This window comes from Manihot esculenta, chromosome 13 (genome assembly GCF_001659605.2).
Source record: "Manihot esculenta cultivar AM560-2 chromosome 13, M.esculenta_v8, whole genome shotgun sequence".
NCBI classification, from domain to species: Eukaryota; Viridiplantae; Streptophyta; class Magnoliopsida; order Malpighiales; family Euphorbiaceae; genus Manihot; species Manihot esculenta.
Window position 1 is genome coordinate 31,605,060 of NC_035173.2, and position 21,148 is coordinate 31,626,207.

The 21,148-nt window shown below is 33.5% G+C and overlaps 2 protein-coding genes across 3 annotated transcripts; one reads left to right on the forward strand and one right to left on the reverse strand.

Moving 5' to 3' along the window:
• Nucleotides 1–5,790: 5,790 nt before the first annotated feature.
• Nucleotides 5,791–13,079, forward strand: LOC110630209 (probable amino-acid acetyltransferase NAGS1, chloroplastic). Of its 2 annotated transcripts, XM_021777576.2 has the most exons (10): nucleotides 5,794–6,392; nucleotides 6,536–6,623; nucleotides 6,858–7,066; nucleotides 7,201–7,352; nucleotides 7,605–8,028; nucleotides 8,772–8,869; nucleotides 10,563–10,674; nucleotides 10,829–10,988; nucleotides 11,769–11,841; nucleotides 12,732–13,079. In XM_021777576.2, exons 1-10 carry the CDS (start codon nucleotides 5,898–5,900, stop codon nucleotides 12,880–12,882), a joined length of 1,962 nt encoding a protein of 653 aa, XP_021633268.1. In that variant the 5' UTR covers nucleotides 5,794–5,897; the 3' UTR covers nucleotides 12,883–13,079. The 2 variants fall into 2 exon arrangements, with proteins under 2 accessions (XP_043805508.1, XP_021633268.1); XM_043949573.1 differs by lacking the exon at nucleotides 10,563–10,674 and having other exon boundaries at nucleotides 5,791–6,392.
• Nucleotides 13,080–14,127: 1,048 nt separating this feature from the next.
• On the reverse strand, nucleotides 14,128–17,300 carry LOC110630573 (NADH dehydrogenase [ubiquinone] iron-sulfur protein 4, mitochondrial). The gene is made up of 5 exons (XM_021778114.2): nucleotides 17,064–17,300; nucleotides 16,420–16,508; nucleotides 15,785–15,914; nucleotides 15,083–15,112; nucleotides 14,128–14,418 (listed from the first exon to the last, which is right to left on the reverse strand). Exons 1-5 carry the CDS (start codon nucleotides 17,220–17,222, stop codon nucleotides 14,359–14,361), a joined length of 468 nt encoding a protein of 155 aa, XP_021633806.1. The 5' UTR covers nucleotides 17,223–17,300; the 3' UTR covers nucleotides 14,128–14,358.
• Nucleotides 17,301–21,148: the final 3,848 nt, after the last annotated feature.

The window sequence follows — 21,148 nt, forward strand, 5'->3', positions numbered from 1 at the left end:
TAAAGCTGTAGTTTAAATACATAAATTTTATGTAGATCTTGCCCTTTACCCAATTGTTTCAAGCTTTACACTTACCTCATTAGTTCCATCACCAAGGTCAAATTTGCAGCTTTTGCTAATTTATCAGTGATCTATAAATTAAGATGATTTAATCTTATTATTAAAAATAATTATTTTTTATTATTCATATCATATAATATATATAATTATAAAAATATTATCAAATAATAATAATAAATAATAATAATAACTCTGTGATAAAAAATTATGGTATTTAATAATTTTATTTTCATTTATTTAATAAAATATAAGAAATAATTTGTATTAAAATAGTTGAGTATAATTAATAAAAAAAATTTTCTTTGTAAATTTTTATATATTTATCAATCGTGCAATTAAATTTAATAATTTCTAAATTATTTTATCAAATATATGCTATTATTTAATAACTTTAATAGCTTTATTTTTTAATATAAATTAATAAAATATTATTAATTTTATAAAGAAATTCTGCTAATAATAATGATGAAATTTTACTTAATAAATAAATAAATAAATAATTAATAGCGCTATTAAAATATTATGTTCGCATCATATGATGATAATTTAAAATTTTATCAAAAAAAATTTTATTTTTGTAAATTTTTATATATTTATCAATTGTGCAATTAAATTTAAAATATTATTTAAAAAATCACAATTTTACCATTGAAACAATAAATATATAAAATTACATAAAAAAACTAGTTATTTTTCAAGTGTTTTATAAACTTAGCAAACATGTCAGATTATGAGAAAGTGATCTTAAACGAAACGTTTTTCATTTATTAGGCCATGTTTGCCTCAAGACACGAGAGAATAACATTGGGCTTTGCACGACGTCTCCCCTTACCTTTGAACATTTTCTTTGGTTGCACTCTAATTGGTTTGGGCTGCCGGAGGGTTATCTCAGTTCTCAGCTCCAAAAGCCCATGGCAGGACCCCTTTTCCTCCTCATGCCTTTGATGCAATATACTTCATGTGGTCTCATTTGCGATAACTCCCTTAAATTGATCTATGCATATATTAATGAAATTTCTTTATGTAACAGATAAAATCATACGTGTATGGTAAATTTCTTTTAAGAGACAAAATCGCCAATCTAAATCCATTCTGCACCCAAAACTAACAATGCCGGTGTCTATGTGGAGCCATTGAGTGATGACTCCTCACATAGGCCAAGCGTCAACCAAACATTCTCTTTCTTTTATTTTTCTTTTTAACCTTACTCTAAATAGTTGAAGTTTGTTGCAAATTGCAAAAAAAATAAATAAAAATAAATAAAAATACAGAAGTCTGTTTGCAAATTGCAGCTTTTTTAATATAACTCGTTAGTCATGCCTTTTCCGTGACTCGAAGGTTGTTTGCAATATGCAGTCTTTTTATATATGCCTTTCAAGGGTCGCTTCTTTTCCCACTTCTAGGCTTTTTCTTTTAAATGAAAGCCAAAGGCTTCATATGAATTTAAATTTTTAAAGCACTTAGTTTATTTTGCATTTGAAATTAACAATTTTAAAATAATTTAATTTAATTAACTTCTTTATTAATTTTTTAATTTGTACAGACGAATTTTATTTTTTTAAATTTAAAAAAATTATTTTTTAAAAAAATACAATTCATGCATGCTTAAGTTAAATGAGAATTTATCATCACGTAGAAAATACTATCATTGAGAGTATATTTTAATAAAAATTTTAAATAATATAATTGAATACAAACTGATTAATTCAATTTGAGAGAATACATTCTTTTTTTATGGAGCATTACAAAATAATAAAATTTTTAAATAATATACTTGAGTACAAACTAATTAATTCAATTTGAGAGAATACATTCTTTTTTATAGAAAATTACAAAATGTTGAAAGAGAGAAAGAACAATTAATTTATGTATAAATTATATTTTAATTTTTTTATTTTTAACATGATTAATAGATTAATTTTTTTATTTTTAAAATTAAACACTTAAATTTATATATAATCAATATATATAGATATTGAATATATCTATAGATTTTTTTCATCCATAATTCTATATATAATCAACACTTAAACTTTTATTTCAAATTAGAAATTTTTTCATTCATAATTCTATTAATTAAACGGTTAAAGATAATAAATATTTTAAATATCTAAAATACCCTTATTAACGCTTAAATCATTTTCAATATATGTGAAAAATTTTATATTGAATTAATATTTAGTATTTCAATTTAGTATAATTGACAGATCAATTCTTATATTTTTAAAATTAATTTCTTAAATCTCTCTATATTTAATCCGTCTAAAATTACAGTTCTTTTCTATCCATATATATATTCGTTTAAAATTAATGGATCGTCAAATTTCCTTTGAAAGATAATTTTCTTTCTAAAATATTTTTTATAAAAGTTTATTATCTACCTAAAAATTATTTGGTATCACTTAAAAATAATTAAAGTTGTAAGTATTTGTTAAAAGTTTTGAAATTATAAATATTAAAATTTTTTAATAAATGAAAATTAAGGAAAAAAATATTAAAAATTAGTTAAATAAGATGTTATAGATAAAAGTTACTGGAGATTTAAGTATTCTTTTAAATAAAAAATAAAGAATTAAAATGTTTAAATTATAATAGACGAGAACACACTGAATTTAAGTGTGTGATTTTAAAAATTACAAAAATCGATTTATTAATTATGCTAAAATTTAATAACTCAAGTATCATTTATCCATTTAAAAAGGTATTAAAAATATTTTAAATATTTTTACACTTTCAATAAAAAGAAAAAATAAGAAGACATTTAATTTGAAATTATAAAATAATTTAAATATTTAATGTTAAAAATACAGGAATTGATGCATTAATTATATTTAATGTTAAAAATACAGGAATTGATGCATTAATTATGCTAAATTATTTAATCCTTAAAGTTGAATTAATATTCTTCAACAAAATAGTATAGATTCCAAGGAACATACTTATGCCGTTTGAAATTTGTCATATTATAGAGCATAATTCTATTCACTTCCAACTTCTCTCTAAAATCTACAACGATTAGAAGCTAGAGATGGAGTGTTTGGTGGGAGAGAAAATTCCATTCCCTTAGGTCATATTAATATCCGTTTTCCTAAGTTAAGATTCGGGTTAAATTTATATTTCAATTAAAATTGTGTTGTAATCTATAAATGAGAGGTCCAATTAATGGCATGAATTTAATTTTTGAATTTAAATTTTTAGAGAGAATTTTTCTTAAATATCACTTTTATCTAAAATGTAAATTGAAATTTTAAATGTACATGCAAATAGAGACAGTGCATAACTAATAATAATAATTATTATTGCATTATATTAGTGCGCAAAATAGAAGTAATATTTTTAATATCGCATAATAAATAGATGAAAAATTTTGAAAAAAAAAAGAAAAATTCTATCTCTAAGTAAATAATTTTTTTTATTTCAAAAAAATATAGTATTTATAAATGATTATGCAAAAATTTGTTTGGATTATTTTCCTCAAATGATTTATGTAATTGAGGAAAGATTGCACATTATTAATTAGTTTAATGGAAAGGATACAATGAATAATTGGGCTTCAAATATTGGACGATTTGGAAAAAGAAAAAAGAAGATAATTTTTTTTTAACCGCGCTGAAGGGTCGGCCACGGTAAGAATAAAGGAGTAGAACGGTAAAAAGCGTAGGTAACTGTGGTAAGCAATTGAAGTAGGGCCAGCTGCATAATTATTGAAAGAACAAGTGTGCTTAAGATTCCCGAACTGATTTATTTGGCTTTGTCCCTTTCATACTGTCTTCAACTGAATTTATCGACACTCTATCGTTCAGCCGCGTAATTGCTTCATGATATAATTCTCTCCCTTCCTTTCTAAATCATCCTCCTGAAACAGAAAGAAAATTTCTCACCATGGCCACCTTCCAATTCAGGTCCAGGTCTTTTATTTCTCTCCAAAATCATGGAGAAACTAGCTCCAGTTCACCAAATCTTCTGGTTTACAACCACCTAAAAGATTTGCTGTGTCATGGCTTGAAAATGAGAAGAAACTTTGGAAGAAAAGAGTTGGCGAGCAGAGGATGCAGCTGCAGTAGCAGTGGCGAAAGAAGCTGCATTTCAGAGGAGGACAGGCGATTTTTGGAGGTTTTAAGAGAAGCTTATCCTCATATTTTCTTGCAGAGAGGCAATACATTTGTCGTGTTCTTATCTGGGGAACTTGTTCATAGCACGCACTTAGACCACTTGCTCAGGGTATCTCTCTCAGCATTTCTCGAGTTTGTAGCTTTGATGAAATAATTTAATTGTTAAAAATTAATAATGTAGTATTTATGAAATATGTTTTTTTTTTCCTATTACTGTTTCAAATTTAAAATTTAAAATTAAGGCATATACGGAAAGAAGGGTATTTTATATATTGGTTTCATTGTCCAGCAAGTGTGCTTAGCAAGTGCAGTGACGTGGTACTGTAAATTGAAGGCAGATGGGTCTTTTCTTAGAGAGTCAGGTTTAGATTTCGGTGGAGGTGTGGTTAGAAATAGTTGTGGAAGGTGGAATCTGGATAGATGTTCTGTTTTTATGGCTGAAACCACGGATTAAAGTTGCTGCCAAGCAGAGTAATAACTCATTTTCGTTTCATTCAGTTGGTTAAGTCTATTCGTCCGCTCATGGGATTCCTTTTAGGAGCTTCACACATTCAAATGCAGATATACTTAATTGTTAGAGATATTTATTATTTAGTTTTTAAATATTATTATTATTAATGAATTAATATTTATATTTTTAAAAATTTATTAAAATATGTTTTTTTATTAAAAAATAATCATTTTGTTTAATTTTTTATACTATTAAAAATATATTAAAAATTAAATTACTTTTTTTTCTATTTAAAAAAATTATTTTAAAAAATTGAACGAGAAGAAAAAAAATAAAAAAATAAAATTTAAAAATTAGATTATTGAGAAAAAAGAAATAAAAAAATTGAGATTTAAAAATTAAATTATTAAAAAAATAGATTATTGAGAAAAAAGAAAGAGGTGGATTATCGGGGATAAAATTAAATTTTAATTTTTTAAAAAAATATTTTATTTATTTTTAATAAAAAAATATGAGAGGATTATTTTGTTTATAAAAAAAATATTTTAATATATTTTAAAAAATATAAAATTAATTTATTAATAATGATAATATATAAATACTAAGCTTTAATTTTTAATATGCTTAATGACTGTGTGAGAGTTGTTTTTCTTTGGTAGTTTTATTCGATGCTTTGCACTGCTTTCTTTACACCGAAAAAAGACTTATTTTTATTTGTACTAAATTATTGGACAATTTTTTGAAAGTATTTATTGATTTTTTTTAAAAAAAATATCTAATATATATTGAAAATAAAATTCATCAATTATAAGAATAATTTTATGTTATGAATTATTTATCTTTTAATAAAATAAAAAGATTGGAGTAATATTATTAAATAAATTTATTACTCCTTATTGTATATGTTTATTTTTTATTGGTTTAAAATTATCAGTGACCTTTTTAAAAAAATAATAATTCATTGATTAGTTTTTTTAATATACTTTTATTTAATAAATATATAAAATTTAATACTTTAAGAATAAATAATAAAGAAACAATATAAATAAGAGTATATTAAAAAATATTATAAAGTTATTTCTTTTATTATATTAATTATAATTTTTTTTATTTATGTCAAAAAGGTAAATACAGTTTTTTTAACGAGATATTATTACATTTGTAGGAAATTGATTTTCATAGATCTGCATCTGCATGGCCCCAACTCATTTCCGGTTGACCAAAAATAATGCCAAATCTGTAATTTCAATACTTGGTCCCACAATTTCACCTTGATGTTCAGCCATGGCGGCCTCTCTCGATTTCTGATTCTTCTTGTGTATTCAGCAATCAATCTTCTTTCTTACACTCGTTTTTCCTTCCTTCCTTCTTCTTCTTCTCATTGTATGGCTGCTTCCTGTTCAATCGACTGCATTACTCTACAAAACCTCCCGGAATTGTCTCCCGGTTCGTTGTCTCCGCGCCACCGCTTCTTTCTTGACAGTAGCATAGGAACTGTTCAATTTCATCCTCAATCTAGGCGTCCCAAACGCTTTGATTTGGCCTATAACCTGTGGGGGAAGGGAAATTCGTTGAAGCGCTATGTGTTTAATGAGGCAGAGGCCGGTGCTACTGTCGAGGAAGAGATTTATAATTCCGTCGAGGACAGGCAATTCGTGCGCTGGTTTCGCGAGGCATGGCCGTACCTTTGGGCTCATAGGGGCGGTACTTTTGTAGTCATTATTTCTGGTGAAATTATATCTAGTCCCTTCTTGGATCCCATTTTGAAGGCAAGTACTTCTTTTGTTATAAGTATTAATGTAATATGTGCTCCGTTGAGTTAGAAATTGCTGGAGAAATTATTAGAAAAAGTAATATTAGGAGGCAAATTTTTGTATTGAAGTATGAATTGAAGAGTTATCTCTATATGCAGGATATAGCGTTCCTTCATCACCTTGGAATCAGGTTTGTGCTTGTCCCGGGGACCCATGTTCAAATTGATAACCTATTGGCTGAGAGAGGTAACTGCAAATTTTTATGTTTTGCTTGTATTTGTTTGAAATTCATATGTATCAAGTTTGTGCAGTTTATGGTCACATCCCTCCCCGTTCCCATATGTAGTTAGTGATTCTTGGTTTACTCGATTGACTTATTTGGTACTGTTTCTTTGTGTGAAACTAGCTCTTGGTGATAGTCTATATCTGTTATCTAAATTGCTTAGGTACACCTAGTGAGTGGCTATTCTTTTATTGCAGGGCATGAACCTAAATATGTTGGTCAATACAGAATAACTGACTCTGAGGCTCTAGCTGCATCGATGGAGGCAGCTGGAAAGATTCGTATCATGATGGAGGCTAAACTCTCTCCTGGGCCTTCCATATGTAATATCCGTAGACATGGTGACAGTAGTCGTTTGCATGATGTTGGTGTCAGTGTTGCCAGTGGTAATTTTCTTGCGGCCAAGGTACTGTTTTGGTTATTAAATCAGTATTTTAATACCTTTAGTTCTTTTCCTTGCTTTAGGCATTTATTTATGTATGACATAGTTTGCTTGCTTATTTTGATGTCACTTTGAGTTTCTCTAATGGTCTTTTGCAGAGAAGAGGAGTTGTTGATGGTGTTGATTTTGGAGCAACCGGTGAAGTAAAGAAAGTAGATGTTACTCGCATGCGTGAAAGGCTTGATGGTGGTTGTATAGTTCTATTGAGCAACCTGGGCTATTCTAGCTCTGGAGAAGTTTTAAACTGCAAGTATGCTAATTTTTTCTCTCTCTTCCTATCATTTTTTGAACAGATGAGTAATTTCACAAAATTATTCACCACAAGCTGTCCTCCTTTGTGCTTTTGACTGTTTTCTAAAGTTGATTGAACCTAACTCTTTAATGAAATGACTGAAGTCTGCTGCAACAAGGAATACATGCAAAATCATTATTCTTTTTTGCATCCACAACTGTTTGTTCCTAAAGATTGATGCATTATGCATTATGGTTTCATATACTTCAGCACGTATGAAGTTGCTACAGCATGTGCCCTGGCTATTGGGGCGGACAAGCTCATTTGTATCATAGATGGTCCTATTCTTGATGAGAGTGGGCACCTTATTCGCTTCTTGGCTATTGACGAAGCAGATACGTTGATTCGTAAGCGAGCTAAGCAAAGTGAGATAGCTGCTCACTATGTGAAAGCTGTTGGCAAAGAAGATTTCACTTCACTCGAACACAATGATTCTGTTAGAGTTTCCCTTTTGTCACAGAATGGTAAGCCTCTTAATGGAAGACATAGTGCAACCTTCCAGAATGGTGTTGGCTTTGACAATGGGAATGGGTTATGGTGTGGAGAACAAGGTTTTGCTATTGGAGGTCATGAACGGCAAAGTCAATTAAATGGGTACCTTTCAGAATTGGCTGCAGCAGCTTTTGTTTGTAAAGTAAGTTACTGATGGATGCTTTTAAATGAATGTCTGGTATCACCTTTTTAACATTTTAGAGCCTTCTTTAAATTAAATTAGATATTGAAATGGATTCAATCCATGATGTGTTTTGATCCCAAATATTGTTTTACAACCTTCTCTCCATGTATGTTTCCTTTTCCTCTTCTATATTCTGTAATATTTACGTGAAAAATAATTGAAGTTGACCCTTCTGCTGATGTGCACTAAGACTGGAGCATTGCCAACAGTTACTGAAGGTAGTAATTTCTGTTGTTTTAGAGAGGAGTAAGCCTTTGGTAACCCTTTTTCAGGCTTGCATATGTTAGGCATTTGTAATAATGGGCTAAAAAGAAACACTAAACTAAAAATTCCACATGAATATAAATAAACAAATGAATGAGCAATAACTAACATAAAAGAGAATGCAACACCATAGTGTATATCTGATATAAGAATCTATAAGATAATTCTTGTTTATTCAAAAAGAACTTTTTTTTTCCTCTTGAAAATAAACTATCCCTCATCAGTCTTTAATAGCATTTAGCATGTGAACTTCATTTAGCTATATAATGCAGAGGCTGGTGTTGATTGGAAACAGTTATTTTGAATGTTTAAAACTAAATGTGTTATGAGAGATGATTATTAAATGAAATCTTTGGAAATCTTGTTTTGTGTTTCAATTATTTTTTCTGTTTGGTTTGGTGTCTATCTGCGTATTAATTTTTGTGCTATATTTTCAGGGAGGCGTTCAAAGAGTACATCTTTTAGATGGGACAATTGGTGGTGTTCTATTGTTGGAGCTTTTTAAAAGAGATGGGATGGGGACAATGGTCGCTAGGTATGTGGTCACTTACTAATCCAATGCTGACTTAACTATTCAATAACAATATTCTGAACAGTGTGCATTCCTTATTATTATCTTCCTCTCCTTGATGCATGTCATGTTCAAATGTTAGAATTTCCATATTCATTGTTCATTTGTCAGGAGCATATGATTTTTTAGTTGCTTAGCTATTGGCTTTTGTGTTGCATCTTCTAATTACAAGAGGCTGACCGCTGACATAATGCTTTTAGCTTGAACGGGTAATATGCCCTAATATTTTAGCCTCCAATTCACTATTTATTTCTATTTTGTTAAACCATTTCAACTTTAATTAGTAGTTTGAACCTATCAAGGCTGATTATCGTAAATGTGGAAACCTCAGTGAAAGTGAGAGCTAAAGTAAAGTGAATTAGAAAGAAAGTTTCCCTCCCTTGGTTAGCAAGATGAAGTGATTCTGCAGCATATAATTGAGTAGCTTCCAGGTTTATATCCTTTTCATTTAGGAAATTGTTTTAGTTTTCATCATCAATATTGGCTTACTCTGCATCATTTGTTTGCATGTATTCAGCAAAGGTGGCATCTGCATTAAAATACTCTGAGAAGTAGATTGATTAGATTTCTCCTCTGAGGAAGTTTGGTAACCTATTCTGTTAAACTGGTTTATTTTCTCCCCCCCTATACTGCTTAGTCCAGTCCTCTGCTTCCCGGTTCCTGTTATAGTTCTCTCTTATGTGATAAAATGGCCAAAAAATGTCGATTTGTGATGTTGATAACATGACCACAGTTGATACAACTAAAAGTACCGTATGAAGTTGAAGAAGCACGCAAAGGTCCTCCTATGATATTTTGTTCTTTTTTTTAAATCCTTTATATTTTCCTCCCTTCTTCCTTCCTCTCTTGTTCATTTGGCCTTTGAAATTTGAAATATAATTGATAGGAAAGTTAAAAAATAATATGAAATAAATGTGAATTCATTTTTTTTCCCACTTTCTAAACTGGGAACTTCTTTTTCTATGGACTACTTTTATAGGTCGCAAAGCATAAATGTTAAATATCTGATATGATCCAGTTTATTGTGTTGGACATATATAAGCCGGCCGTGGAGCTCCAGTAGAAGTTCATGATTTTAGTGAGTGGTTTTCTAATATGTTATGAAGCTCTCTGATCAAGTGTTGCAAAGTCTGAATTGTCAGAAGGCATATTAGAAATACTATTAGCCAGTCCTCACCTGCTAGCCTGAACTCTTAGGTTATTCTTTAATGCATCAGATAAATTATAAATCCAATAAATGTTGTCTTTATTGATGATAACTTAATTAAAGCTAATGAATACTTATGGAATCTAGTGACATTGATCCAATAGAACATAGCTAAGGTTGTCATGTAGAACAAATTTTTAGAAGACTAGGATCTGCTTGCATTGCGCTACAAGTTGCACCAGCTATTTATCTTGTAAAGTTGGATTTATGTAGTTGTCACCAACTAGTTGGGGTTAAGGTTTAATTGACCTGGATTAGACTTGAATTAGGTTTTCATGAGCTAAACAGCTTCATTTTTAAAGATTTATTCCAGATATTTGGAATCTGAAATGAGTTCATCCACCTGATTAAAGTGATGTTATTGTGATATGATATAATAAGTTGCTAACTCACACTTCAGATCTTATCCATTCAATCACTGACATTGGATTTAATATCTTGTGTGCTTAGTGATGTTTATGAAGGAACTCGGATGGCAAGGGTGACTGATCTCTCTGGAATAAAACAAATCATACAACCTTTAGAAGATTCTGGTGTATTGGTGCAACGGACTGATGAAGAGGTTTGCTCTTGCCAGACCACTACAGTTCTTAAACCTGATTAATAATGGGTTTGCAAGGATGTCATTGTACGACAGAGATAGGAAGCTGACACTGCTGTGTGGTTTTGTTTTGTTTGAACTGGAATTAATACTTTTCTCTTGTTTGTGTTTGTAGCTGCTTAAAGCTTTGGATTCATTTGTTGTTGTGGAAAGAGAAGGTCAAATCATTGCTTGTGCTGCACTTTTCCCTTTCTTTGAGGAGAAATGTGCAGAGGTTGCTGCCATTGCAGTGTCTCCTGAGTGCCGTGGACAAGGACAGGGAGACAAATTGCTTGGTATGTTTATTCATTATTGGCTTCTGTACTCTATTTTTATTTCTTTTGCTACAAAGATCATAGATATTTGTGATGAGAAATGTTGAATATAAACACAATGGTGGTATAAAACTTCCTTTTGGGCACCAATTGTCTGCCGAAGTCTTCTGCAATGGTTAGAGTTCTGGCATCTTTTTTTTTTTCTTTAATTTTTAACATAACTGCAGATCTTATATTTTCAATTTAGCTTAAAGAATTCAAGAGTAGGACTCATAAAGATTTTTCTCAACAAATAATTACAGCAAATTGTGGATAGAACATTGAAGATTCAGTGACATGTGGTTAAGAAAAGGGTTCAAATAATCTTATAGTTTTTACCCATTTTTGCAATGAACATTAGTAGAGAGTAGAGATTGTACCTTGGTATGTCTAGACTTTGAACACTTAACCTTTAACCATGTTAACAGCCTGGCTATTATTGGTTGGTAGAAAAAGTGTTTTTACCCATCAATCATGAATTGACCAACTACCTGGCAATGAATGTATTGGGATCTGGAAATATTTGGTAGTGGTCATATTGGAAAAGCTTGTTTGGATTTACTCCAAATTGTGATTTGCATTTTAAGATGCGTCTAATAGTAGTGTACCTATAAAAATAGTAGAGAGGACCTTTATCAGACCATAACACTTCTAGTCTTTTTTTTTTTTTTCTCATCAATAATTCTTATCCTTTTACCATGCGGACTTCAAAATGTATTATGAATGGTATATTGATTTTGACCAATTGTTTGCACTTTGCAGATTACATTGAGAAGAAGGCCTCATCCCTAAATTTGGAAATGCTCTTCCTGCTGACAACCCGTACAGCAGACTGGTATGGTTTCTATGTTACATCACTTTATCTATATGTGTATACTAATCACATCAACTACTTATGAGTTAGATAAAAACATGTCAAGACAATTGGGGAGTAGTAATTGTTCTAGTAATTGTTCTTATGGCCATTACTTTGCTGAAATCTTTTTCATGACTGAGAATGCTGGGGAATGCCATATATCCTGTAGTAGTTTGTCACTATGAATAATTTATTAGTTTCTTCCCTTTTCTCATCAAAAGATAGGACATTTCCAGTATGATAATTCCGGTTTTTTAAAACTATTAGAAACACAAATAGAGGTGCTGTTCTATAGTAAGGGTATAATTCTGATCTTTCGTTATGGGATTAACTCTTTCTGCTGACCTTACATGTATGGTTAAAACTTCATTGTGAAGATAAGTATAACATCATTTCCTTTTAGCAGTTGGATTACGAATTCTGGACCAAGGTTCATACTAGATTTTTGAAAGGAATTAGTTATTCAAATTCAATTAGTTGCAGACTTAATCCCCTTGTTTGGAATAAGAAATTTCACAAGAATTCAATTCAATTCTTTTCTATCAATTTTCTTGTTTAGAATGAAAATTTTATTTCTTTTTTAACTTATAAAATTTTCATTTTTAAAGAAAATAAAATTATGCATGATTTTATAAGAATTTATTTGAATTTTTTTTGCAAAATGAATCATTCCCAAACGAAGGGAGTATGTTTGATTGAAATTATTAATTTTGCTACATCGTTTTTTTAATATGGAATCGTGCATTTGATTTGAGGGATGTAGAGACCTAAATGGAAATTTGCTGCAAATTAAAGGTTGCCTTACTTCAATGCATTCTAGTTACAAATTTAAACGAGAGTAAATTAAATAGAAGCATTTTGTATTACAGGTTCAAGAGGCGTGGCTTCTCAGAATGTTCAATTGATAAGATACCAGAGAAAAGGAGGAAGAAGATCAATCTATCCCGTAATTCCAAGTATTATATGAAGAAGCTGCTACCTGACACAAGTGGAATAACTGTTAACAGGCCACTTGGTTAAGGATTTGGCATCCCACAAGGGGTTAGTGTTTATTAACTTAGTTAAAATATCTTTTCTTTTGTGTCTCTTAGAGAGAGAGAGAGAGGCAGAATAGAGGGGGGAAAATTTTGTAACCATCTTGAATAATTTGTCGCCTAATTTATTGGGTTGATTTGAAAGTTGATCCAAGTGTAAAGAAGTTTGGTTGATGTGTCTTCCGAGTGGTATCTCCATGTGAAGTTGTTGAATGAGTACTTTTCGACCAAAAAAAAAAAAAGGTGTTGACTAAGAATTTGAATAGATAAATTTTAAGGATTTATAACCGAAAATATAATATACAAATATGATCCAACGCATTTTCGTCGTTCACTTTCTCCACATCATGTAAATCCTGTAGTATGATCAGGCCGACGCGTGCGAAGTATTTGGTATTTTGCTCCATTAACCCCCTTCAGCAACATACAAGGTTACATCTGTGTGATGATATCAGTAGAATCCTCATTTTCTTTTCTGCTATGTTTTGGTTAAATTCCAAATCTCAAAATTTTGTGAAATTTAATCAAATTTCATATTTTGTGTTTGAATAAAAAAGTAAAATTCGAGGCTAGGTATGCAACTCCATAAAATTAATTTTGACTAAAAACAACACTTTCTTAAAATGAATTCCATAAAACTTCCATAACAATATTTATGGAGCTTAAACGTAACATTGAAAAGCTCTCTCAATCATTAACTTTTAATTTTAAACTAACTTTATAGAAGACAAATTATAAAACCAAATTTCTATGTTACCATTAAATATCTAGATAATTATAAGATATTTCTTTTTTTGTAATATCTAAATTTATTAATTACGCTTTATTTTATTATATAAATCCCATATGTTGTGAAATCATATAAATTTATTTTATTTTTATTAATTCACAAACGAAACCCATACAACAATTAACGCACAAATAAAATACCAAACGCCAATGGCAACGTAGTTTGGTAGTCCAAGGCACCACATTTGTTCCGGATTTATCGGATCGAGCCTCTCCTCTCCTCTCCTCTCCTCTCCTCTCCACATATGGACTTTAAATTGCTACAAGGTTAAAAAAATAAAAATAAAATAAAATACTAAACATGACAAACCCAAAGGGAATACTGAATAATGAACACTCCCCCTTGATCACATCCCACAGAATCATTCAAAAAGGCCTCTTTTCTCCGCCAATTTCATGATGTTAGGTTGAATAGAATTTGTAATCACAAAATCTCACCCAATAAACCAAGGACATGAAAATGACTTTATTGTACCTTAACGAGAGAAAAACTCACAGAAAATTTGCAAAAGAGCATACCTACCAATTCAATTTATTATAATAAAGCAATCACTTGGAACAAAGGTTTTGCCAGACAGTATATTGCAGCCACATGCTCAAAATGTGCGGTGAAAAAAATTGCAAACCATTTTGCACTTTTGTAGAACCAGGAAACCTAGTAGGTGAGATACAATCACTTGCCCTCTGTTTTGGGAAAACCCTTAAACTTGAAATTATCTGCATATGACTTGACCTGAAAGCAGAGGAAAAATAAGTTCCAAGTGATGGGAGATATAATAGTTTATATATGTAACTTTTCGTCAAGTATAAACAGAAATGTAAGTGTCGATAATATCAGTGCACATGCATCAATTTAGGCATCAAATTAACTATCTGGAACAAAGATTCTTCAAGCACTCGGTATAATTCCTCAACTTTCAAAGTGATGCATCCCTTTCTGAACATTTTTCACAACACAACATTTAGCAGGACTTTAGATCTGTAAGACATCCCGATTACATTGGAGCATATAATTTTACATCCTAGTAGCTTACATGGAATTTAAGTAACATAGTCCACTACTATCGACCCAACAAATTAACAGACAAATAAGGCATGGGTAGAGGACACCAACAAAAGGTCAAAAGCTTCCCATATCCTCCAAGAATGCGTTATTTTATCAAAGACGCCAAAAATGGTTGAAAAATCAATTGAGCATGTTGTTTCATTCTTTTTGGTTTGTAGACTTATGAGGAACAGGAAACTACATCCATATCGAACCAAAACTGTTTAAAACTTTAAGATGATTATTCAACTTGCTCCAACCTAGACTATAACCCCAAATAAATAAGCTATGATCATAAATATGGAAATATGCAATTACACATTAAATAAAAATAGCAAGAGGAATCTCAAACCTTTAATAGCGGTGTGTGATGCTTTCTGACCTGCAAATGATTTTAAGAATTACCATCAAAAGCAAGTTAATGGAAACACGTATTTGTGCAAGATGGAAGAAGAGGAAAAGATAAAGGGTGAAATAATGCAAATGTCTACTACCACCACATCAAGAAGAATAAATCTGAATATAATCAACTGGCTTTTTCATCTAATGATGAAGGGAATTTAAAATCACACTAAACATCAACTGCCTATTATAACATAAAATCTAATCAGAACCTCATTCAGAATTTCACAATGCTTTTACCAAAATTGTAAAAATTTCAAGGGTAAAAAAATAAAAAGCTAGGAAAATAAAAAGTTTTAAGTATTGTTCAAGAGACAAAGATGAAAATTATGCCTCTTTCCATGAGGAAGAGGTCTCTCAGAACATTACAAAGGGACATCAACATCATAATTGCATCTCAAGTTGTCTTCATCCCAAGTTCCTAACTAGCAATAATGAGTCTTAATTTGGGATATGGAAAAAAAAAACAAAAGAAACAACCAGAAGAAAGACGACTAGTAAAATCATTAAGAAGCATGATAGAACACAATTCCATTATTAAAAAAAAAAAAAGAATTACTGGACCGCAGAGAACCATAATGGACAAAAAGGCATCCCAAAAAACCTGTTTCAGTTTGTAAATATTGAGGGGGAAAAAGGAATTAATGCTCACCACATACTCCCAACCATGTCGCTCGGCAAATGACTTTGCAGCTTCTTCACTATCAAAACCGAGTGCAGCATCACCAACATTGGCATATGGATCCCCTGTGGATGTCCAACCCATCAATGGATTTTCCCACCTGCATAAATATTAATCAGAGATGGGTAAAACGGTTAATCAAGTGTCCAGGGTAGCAAGTTCCCTAAAATATTTGACCACTTGGAAATTCTATAATCCCTCACATCAAAAAAAGGGTGCATAATCTGAAGGATTGCTGGGAAAAGTACTTGAAAATTAATGATGTCTGCAGATGGTAAAGGAAGTACTTGGTATTGCAAAATACAGGATACTCAATAGTCATATGATAAGAAGAAAAAATAATGCCTCAGGATTTCAAAAACAAAGCTTGGGTGCTCCATCGACTTTCAAAAGATATATTTCTTTGTTTTCCTTAGCAAAAACATGGGAATTGTCAGCATCTTCAAGCATCACTGGAAAAGGATCATTATTCAGCAAACTTAATGGTTCACAAACATGCATAGCCATTGGAAACATTTGAAAAATCATAGGGTTCCACAGAAAATATAGACAAAAGGATGAAGAAAATTCACGGAAGAGCTAAATAAGCCAAAAAGAGAACATACTTTTGCGTTGACATAAAATTGATTTTCCACCTTCCAACTTTTCCAGATCCTTGTTGCGTTGCAGTTCTAGCTGGTGAGTAAATTACCACCTGTGATCAACATCAGAACTAAAATGCTAATGAAATCAACAAAGGAAGCAGAAAGCATGAATAAAAGAGCGATACAAATCCGGCGTGAAAGATGAAGAACAGTGCAGAGTGGACCTCAATGTTCATGAACTCCATGGCAACAGATTTAGATTATGTGAAAGATAAAGGGCAAATGACATACTGTCAAAATCATTAAAGAAATAGCTTGCCCAAAATCAAACAAATCTGTTCTAGACCTTACCTGAAGTATTTTCTAAGGGCTACCTAACTCTGTGTGTAACAGGGAAACATCATAATCCACACTTCTTACTATAACACTCGGAGAATCAATATTCGCAATGGATTGAAAAGAAAACCCAAAATCCCCGTCTATTAAATGCGGTTATCACGATTATAATGGAAAACTTCCAAAACCCTAATCAATCAAATCCACCTAAAAATTGAAGTAGAAACGAATCCACATCATCCGTTAACTGTGAACTTCTGGAAACAACAAAAGAATTATCCACCAAAAACGAGCCAAATTAAATATATAGGAGTAGAGAAGTATGATACCCTCCTGCGAAGATGCTCGTCGGGGATGCCAGAGACCATACCGATCTCGCCAGGCTTGACCTGCGTCTCCACCAATGCGTCCGTGGTCGCAGAGAAGGGTCTCGAGAGCGTGCCCAGGTAGCGACCGTGGTTCCAAACTCGGTACAGGGATCTCGCCATCTTGGCTCAAGAAAAATAGTGAAATTGTGTGCGTCCAAAGTGCAGAAGGCAACGGTGAAAATTGTATCAGTACTCGCTTCTTTTTTCTTTTTTCGTGAAAATTTAACAAAATTAATTATTTAATTCTTTTATTTCAAAAAATAAATTAATTAAGAATAAACCATAATTTAGTCTCTATTAGTTTATAATTATAAACATAGTAAAATTTAAAATTTTTTATTATTTTTTTAAAATTGTAATTTGATAACTCTCAATCTCCCTGGGCTCCATCTCCGATAGATCTGGTTCTCCCTCGCCCCCTATTATATGGATCTAATTCCTTTTTGGGCTCTCTGATGGGTCTGTCAAATGGGTCTGTCAAATGGGTCTCTCCATGTTCTCCTTGAGGAAAGGACCTGCAAAATAAGGGAAAAGGGGGTCAGGGGTCCACCGGGGATGCCCCGACGGAGACCCTCCGACGCTCAAGTCAGATTTACGAGCTAGAGTAGTGTGGATAAGCAAGAGTTGCAGAGAGAAAATAAAAATGGAGTTAAGGAAGAAGGAGCAGGAGAGAGAGTCTCCCCACTTGAAGGAGAAGACCCTCCAGTATATAGTGCTTTCCTGTCCTTTTCACTCAGGCCCGTACGTACGGGCGTGTCAGGCACCTGCTCCATGCATAACGGCCATTTAATGCTCTCCAGAGCGCATGCGGGTAGGGCTGGTGAGTGATTGGGCCTACTCCCTTATGGGGCTTGTGCTCATATCTGATCCGGATCATCCCGGGTTGCCGGCCCAGGCTCGTGAAGTCAAGCCGCCTCTCGAGCGTATGACCTGATGGGCTTTGGACCTATGACTTTCTTTTGGACCCGACCTTATTCCTGGGCTAGGAAAGATTTGGAGGTTATCAATTGCCCCTTTACCTCCTCAGCAGTTATTCCATGACTGGTGAGGAGGTAAATACTTAGGCTCCACTAATGACCGTGCAGCTCGAGAATGGCTCTTGTCAAAACGTCCTTTACTTGCCTTATTTCTTTATCCCTTTACCTTGGTGTTTAAATGTATGGCGATCTGGAGATGTGTATTTGATGATGAATGATATTTCACCTCGGCCTGTGCCTCATCATTATTTTCTACTCACGCTGTCTTCTAGTTTTGTCAACTTTACTTATTTGATGGACCAGGCCGGCTCTACTGGGACTCTGCTGGTCGAACTGACCCGGGCTAAGAGCTCGGAGTCTGGTTAAGCTTCTGACTTGCGAGTTTCTCTTATTCTCATGAGGGTCTTTCTGTTTTTGACTCGCGATCTCGTCATTGTTGCGAGCTTAGGAATATAATACCTCGTTCCTCTTGAGATAACCTTCTGGTAGTCGGTGCGGTTTGAGCTGTGAGCTCCACTGGAATAGAGTACTCGTTCTTTTGTTGTTTTCCTCTTCCTGGGTTATTCTTGCTGAACGTTTATTTATTGTGAGTTAATCCGAGCTGTGAGCATGGTCCTTCGCCTTCGTTTATCCTTTTATGCGTTCCTGCATTTATGGGCCTTTTCGTAAATGGAGCTCGGTTCTCTGTTATTTCTTCTGTATTTAGCTTTATTCTACTTGAGTGTTTTCCTGTTGCGAGTTCATCCGGGCTGGGAGCTCGGTTCTTTGCTTTTTGCTTAGGCTTTTGTGCCTATAGCCTGTGATGCTGCCTATATCGCGAGCTCCGAAGTTCGAAATTTCACTTTCTTCACTTTGGTGCCCCGAGCTCTTTTGTGAAGTCAGACTTAATTTCTTGCTTTCTTGTCGAGCCTTATACGGGCTATGTTTCAGTCTGACTGCTTGTTTGTTCGGTTTTAACTTTTTCTTTTATAGGCTCACAGCCCTGTTGGTGCAAACCTAGAGCCCCTCCAAGCTTCTAGGGAGATCGACACTGGATTGCAGAGGTCGGACTATCTGTTTTGGATTTGACCGTCTTGCCTTCTTGATTTTTTATCTGAGCGTTGGACTCTCGTGTATGTTTTTTGCCCCTGAGTATTTATGGGTTGTCTGCTCTCGAGCGTTTTGCGGGCTCTTTGCTACCTGGACCTCTCTCTAGGCTAACTGAGTTGGTTTAGTGTGAGCAGTCAATTCTCGAGGTCGGGGCCTCTTATGATTGTCCCTGATTCTCTGTTTGGCTTTGTATTTTGGTATGCAGTTTGCTTAGGATTCGCCTTACCTTAATTCGGTCTGCCTATTGGGTTTACCAGTACTGAGCTCATTTTCTTGAGATCGGCATGGTGCTTTAGCACTTTTGGCTGTTATGTGAGATCAAAGTCTCTCTACCTGATGACTCGAGCTCCTTTGGTAGGTCGAAGTTTATCTTTTCATTTATGGTCCCGTGCCCCAATCTTTTATGTGAGATCGGAACTATGTTCTTATGAGTTGTTTTTGCTTGTGGCACCGGACGATCTTGGGGATCCCGGACGTTTTTGCTCCGGGAGATCTTGGGGATCTTGTTCTTCTACCTCCCTGAGATCTCTATGTCTGAGTGAGGTCTTCTTTTGCCAGGACCTCACTGAGGTCTTCTTTGGCTCAGTGAGGTCTTCTTTTGCCAGGACCTCACTGAGGTCTTCTTTGGCTCAGTGAGGTCTTCTACCTCTCTGAGATCTCTATATCTCAGTGAGGTCTTCTGGTGCCAGGAGATCTTGGGGATCCTAGTCTTTTACCTCCCAGAGATCTCTATATCTCAGTGAGGTCTCTAGGAGATCTTGGGGATCCTGGTCTTCATCCGAGAGATCTTGGGGATCCCGGTCTTCTACCTCCCTGAGATCTCTATATCTTAGGAAGGTCTCCAGGAGATCTTGGGGATCCTGGTCTTCATCCGGGAGATCTTGGGGATCCTGGTCTTCATCCGGGAGATCTTGGGGATCCCGGTCTTCTACCTCCCTGAGATCTCTATATCTCAGGAAGGTCTCCAGGAGATCTTGGGGATCCTGGTCTTCATCCGGAAGATCTTGGGGATCCCGGTCTTCTACCTCCCTGAGATCTCTATATCTCAGGAAGGTCTCCAGGAGATCTTGGGGATCCTGGTCTTTATCCGGGAGATCTTGGGGATCCCGGTCTTCTACCTCCCTGAGATCTCTATATCTCAGGAAGGCCTCCAAGAGATCTTGGGGATCCTGGACTTCATCCGGGAGATCTTAGGGATCCCGGTCTTCTACCTCCCTGAGATCTCTATATCTCAGGAAGGTCTCCAGGAGATCTTGGGGATCCTGGTCTTTATCCGGGAGATCTTGGGGATCCCGGTCTTCTACCTCCCTGAGATCTCTATGTCTCAGTGAGGTCTTCTGGTGCCAGGAGATCTTGGGGATCCTGGTCTTTTACCTCCCTGAGATCTCTATATCTCAGTGAGGTCTCCAGGAGATCTTGGGGATCCTGGTCTTCATCCGGGAGATCTTGGGGATCCCAGTCTTCTACCTCCAGGAGGTCTCTATGTCTCAAGGAGATCTTCTAAAAGATTCAGGATTTTTCTGTAAAATAAGAGCTTGCACAGAGCGTATATAACGAGAATGCTCGTTGTTAGTTCAATAATATTCATCAATAAATGATATGGCGCTCATGCCACTTAGTTTCATATTTCAGATGGACAAATGCAAGTATTAACTCTTACAACGTTAACCCATGCAGTTTTAGAGATGCAATAAACAATATTTTGCATGTGTAAATTTCTCAAAATTTTACTTTGTAAAAGTAATATGTTTAAATACATAATCCCTTTCATTAGAATATTCATGCTTCTCTTAACTAGCAGCGAAAACTTTCCCCCTGAGCTAGTATGCTATGGGGCATATACTCGTGTACTCATGAAAATTTTATTCTAAGATTTAAACTTTATAATTAGACCTGATATTCTAAGGTGTTTGTATTTAAAATTGGAAGCCTGATGTTACTGATAACATCTGACGCTTGCTAAAAATATATAATTTAATT

Coding starts and splice junctions, on each gene's coding strand:
- LOC110630209 (XM_021777576.2), top strand. CDS start 5,898: ATGTTCAGCCATGGCGGCCTCTCTCGATTTCTGATTCTTCTTGTGTAT. Junction 6,624..6,857: donor TAACCTATTGGCTGAGAGAG/GTAACTGCAAAT, acceptor CTTTTATTGCAG/GGCATGAACCTAAATATGTT. Junction 10,675..10,828: donor TGCAACGGACTGATGAAGAG/GTTTGCTCTTGC, acceptor TTGTGTTTGTAG/CTGCTTAAAGCTTTGGATTC.
- LOC110630573 (XM_021778114.2), bottom strand. CDS start 17,222: ATGGCGAGATCCCTGTACCGAGTTTGGAACCACGGTCGCTACCTGGGC. Junction 16,509..17,063: donor ACGAGCATCTTCGCAGGAGG/GTATCATACTTC, acceptor TGTTGATCACAG/GTGGTAATTTACTCACCAGC. Junction 15,915..16,419: donor AATTTTATGTCAACGCAAAA/GTATGTTCTCTT, acceptor ATATTTATGCAG/GTGGGAAAATCCATTGATGG.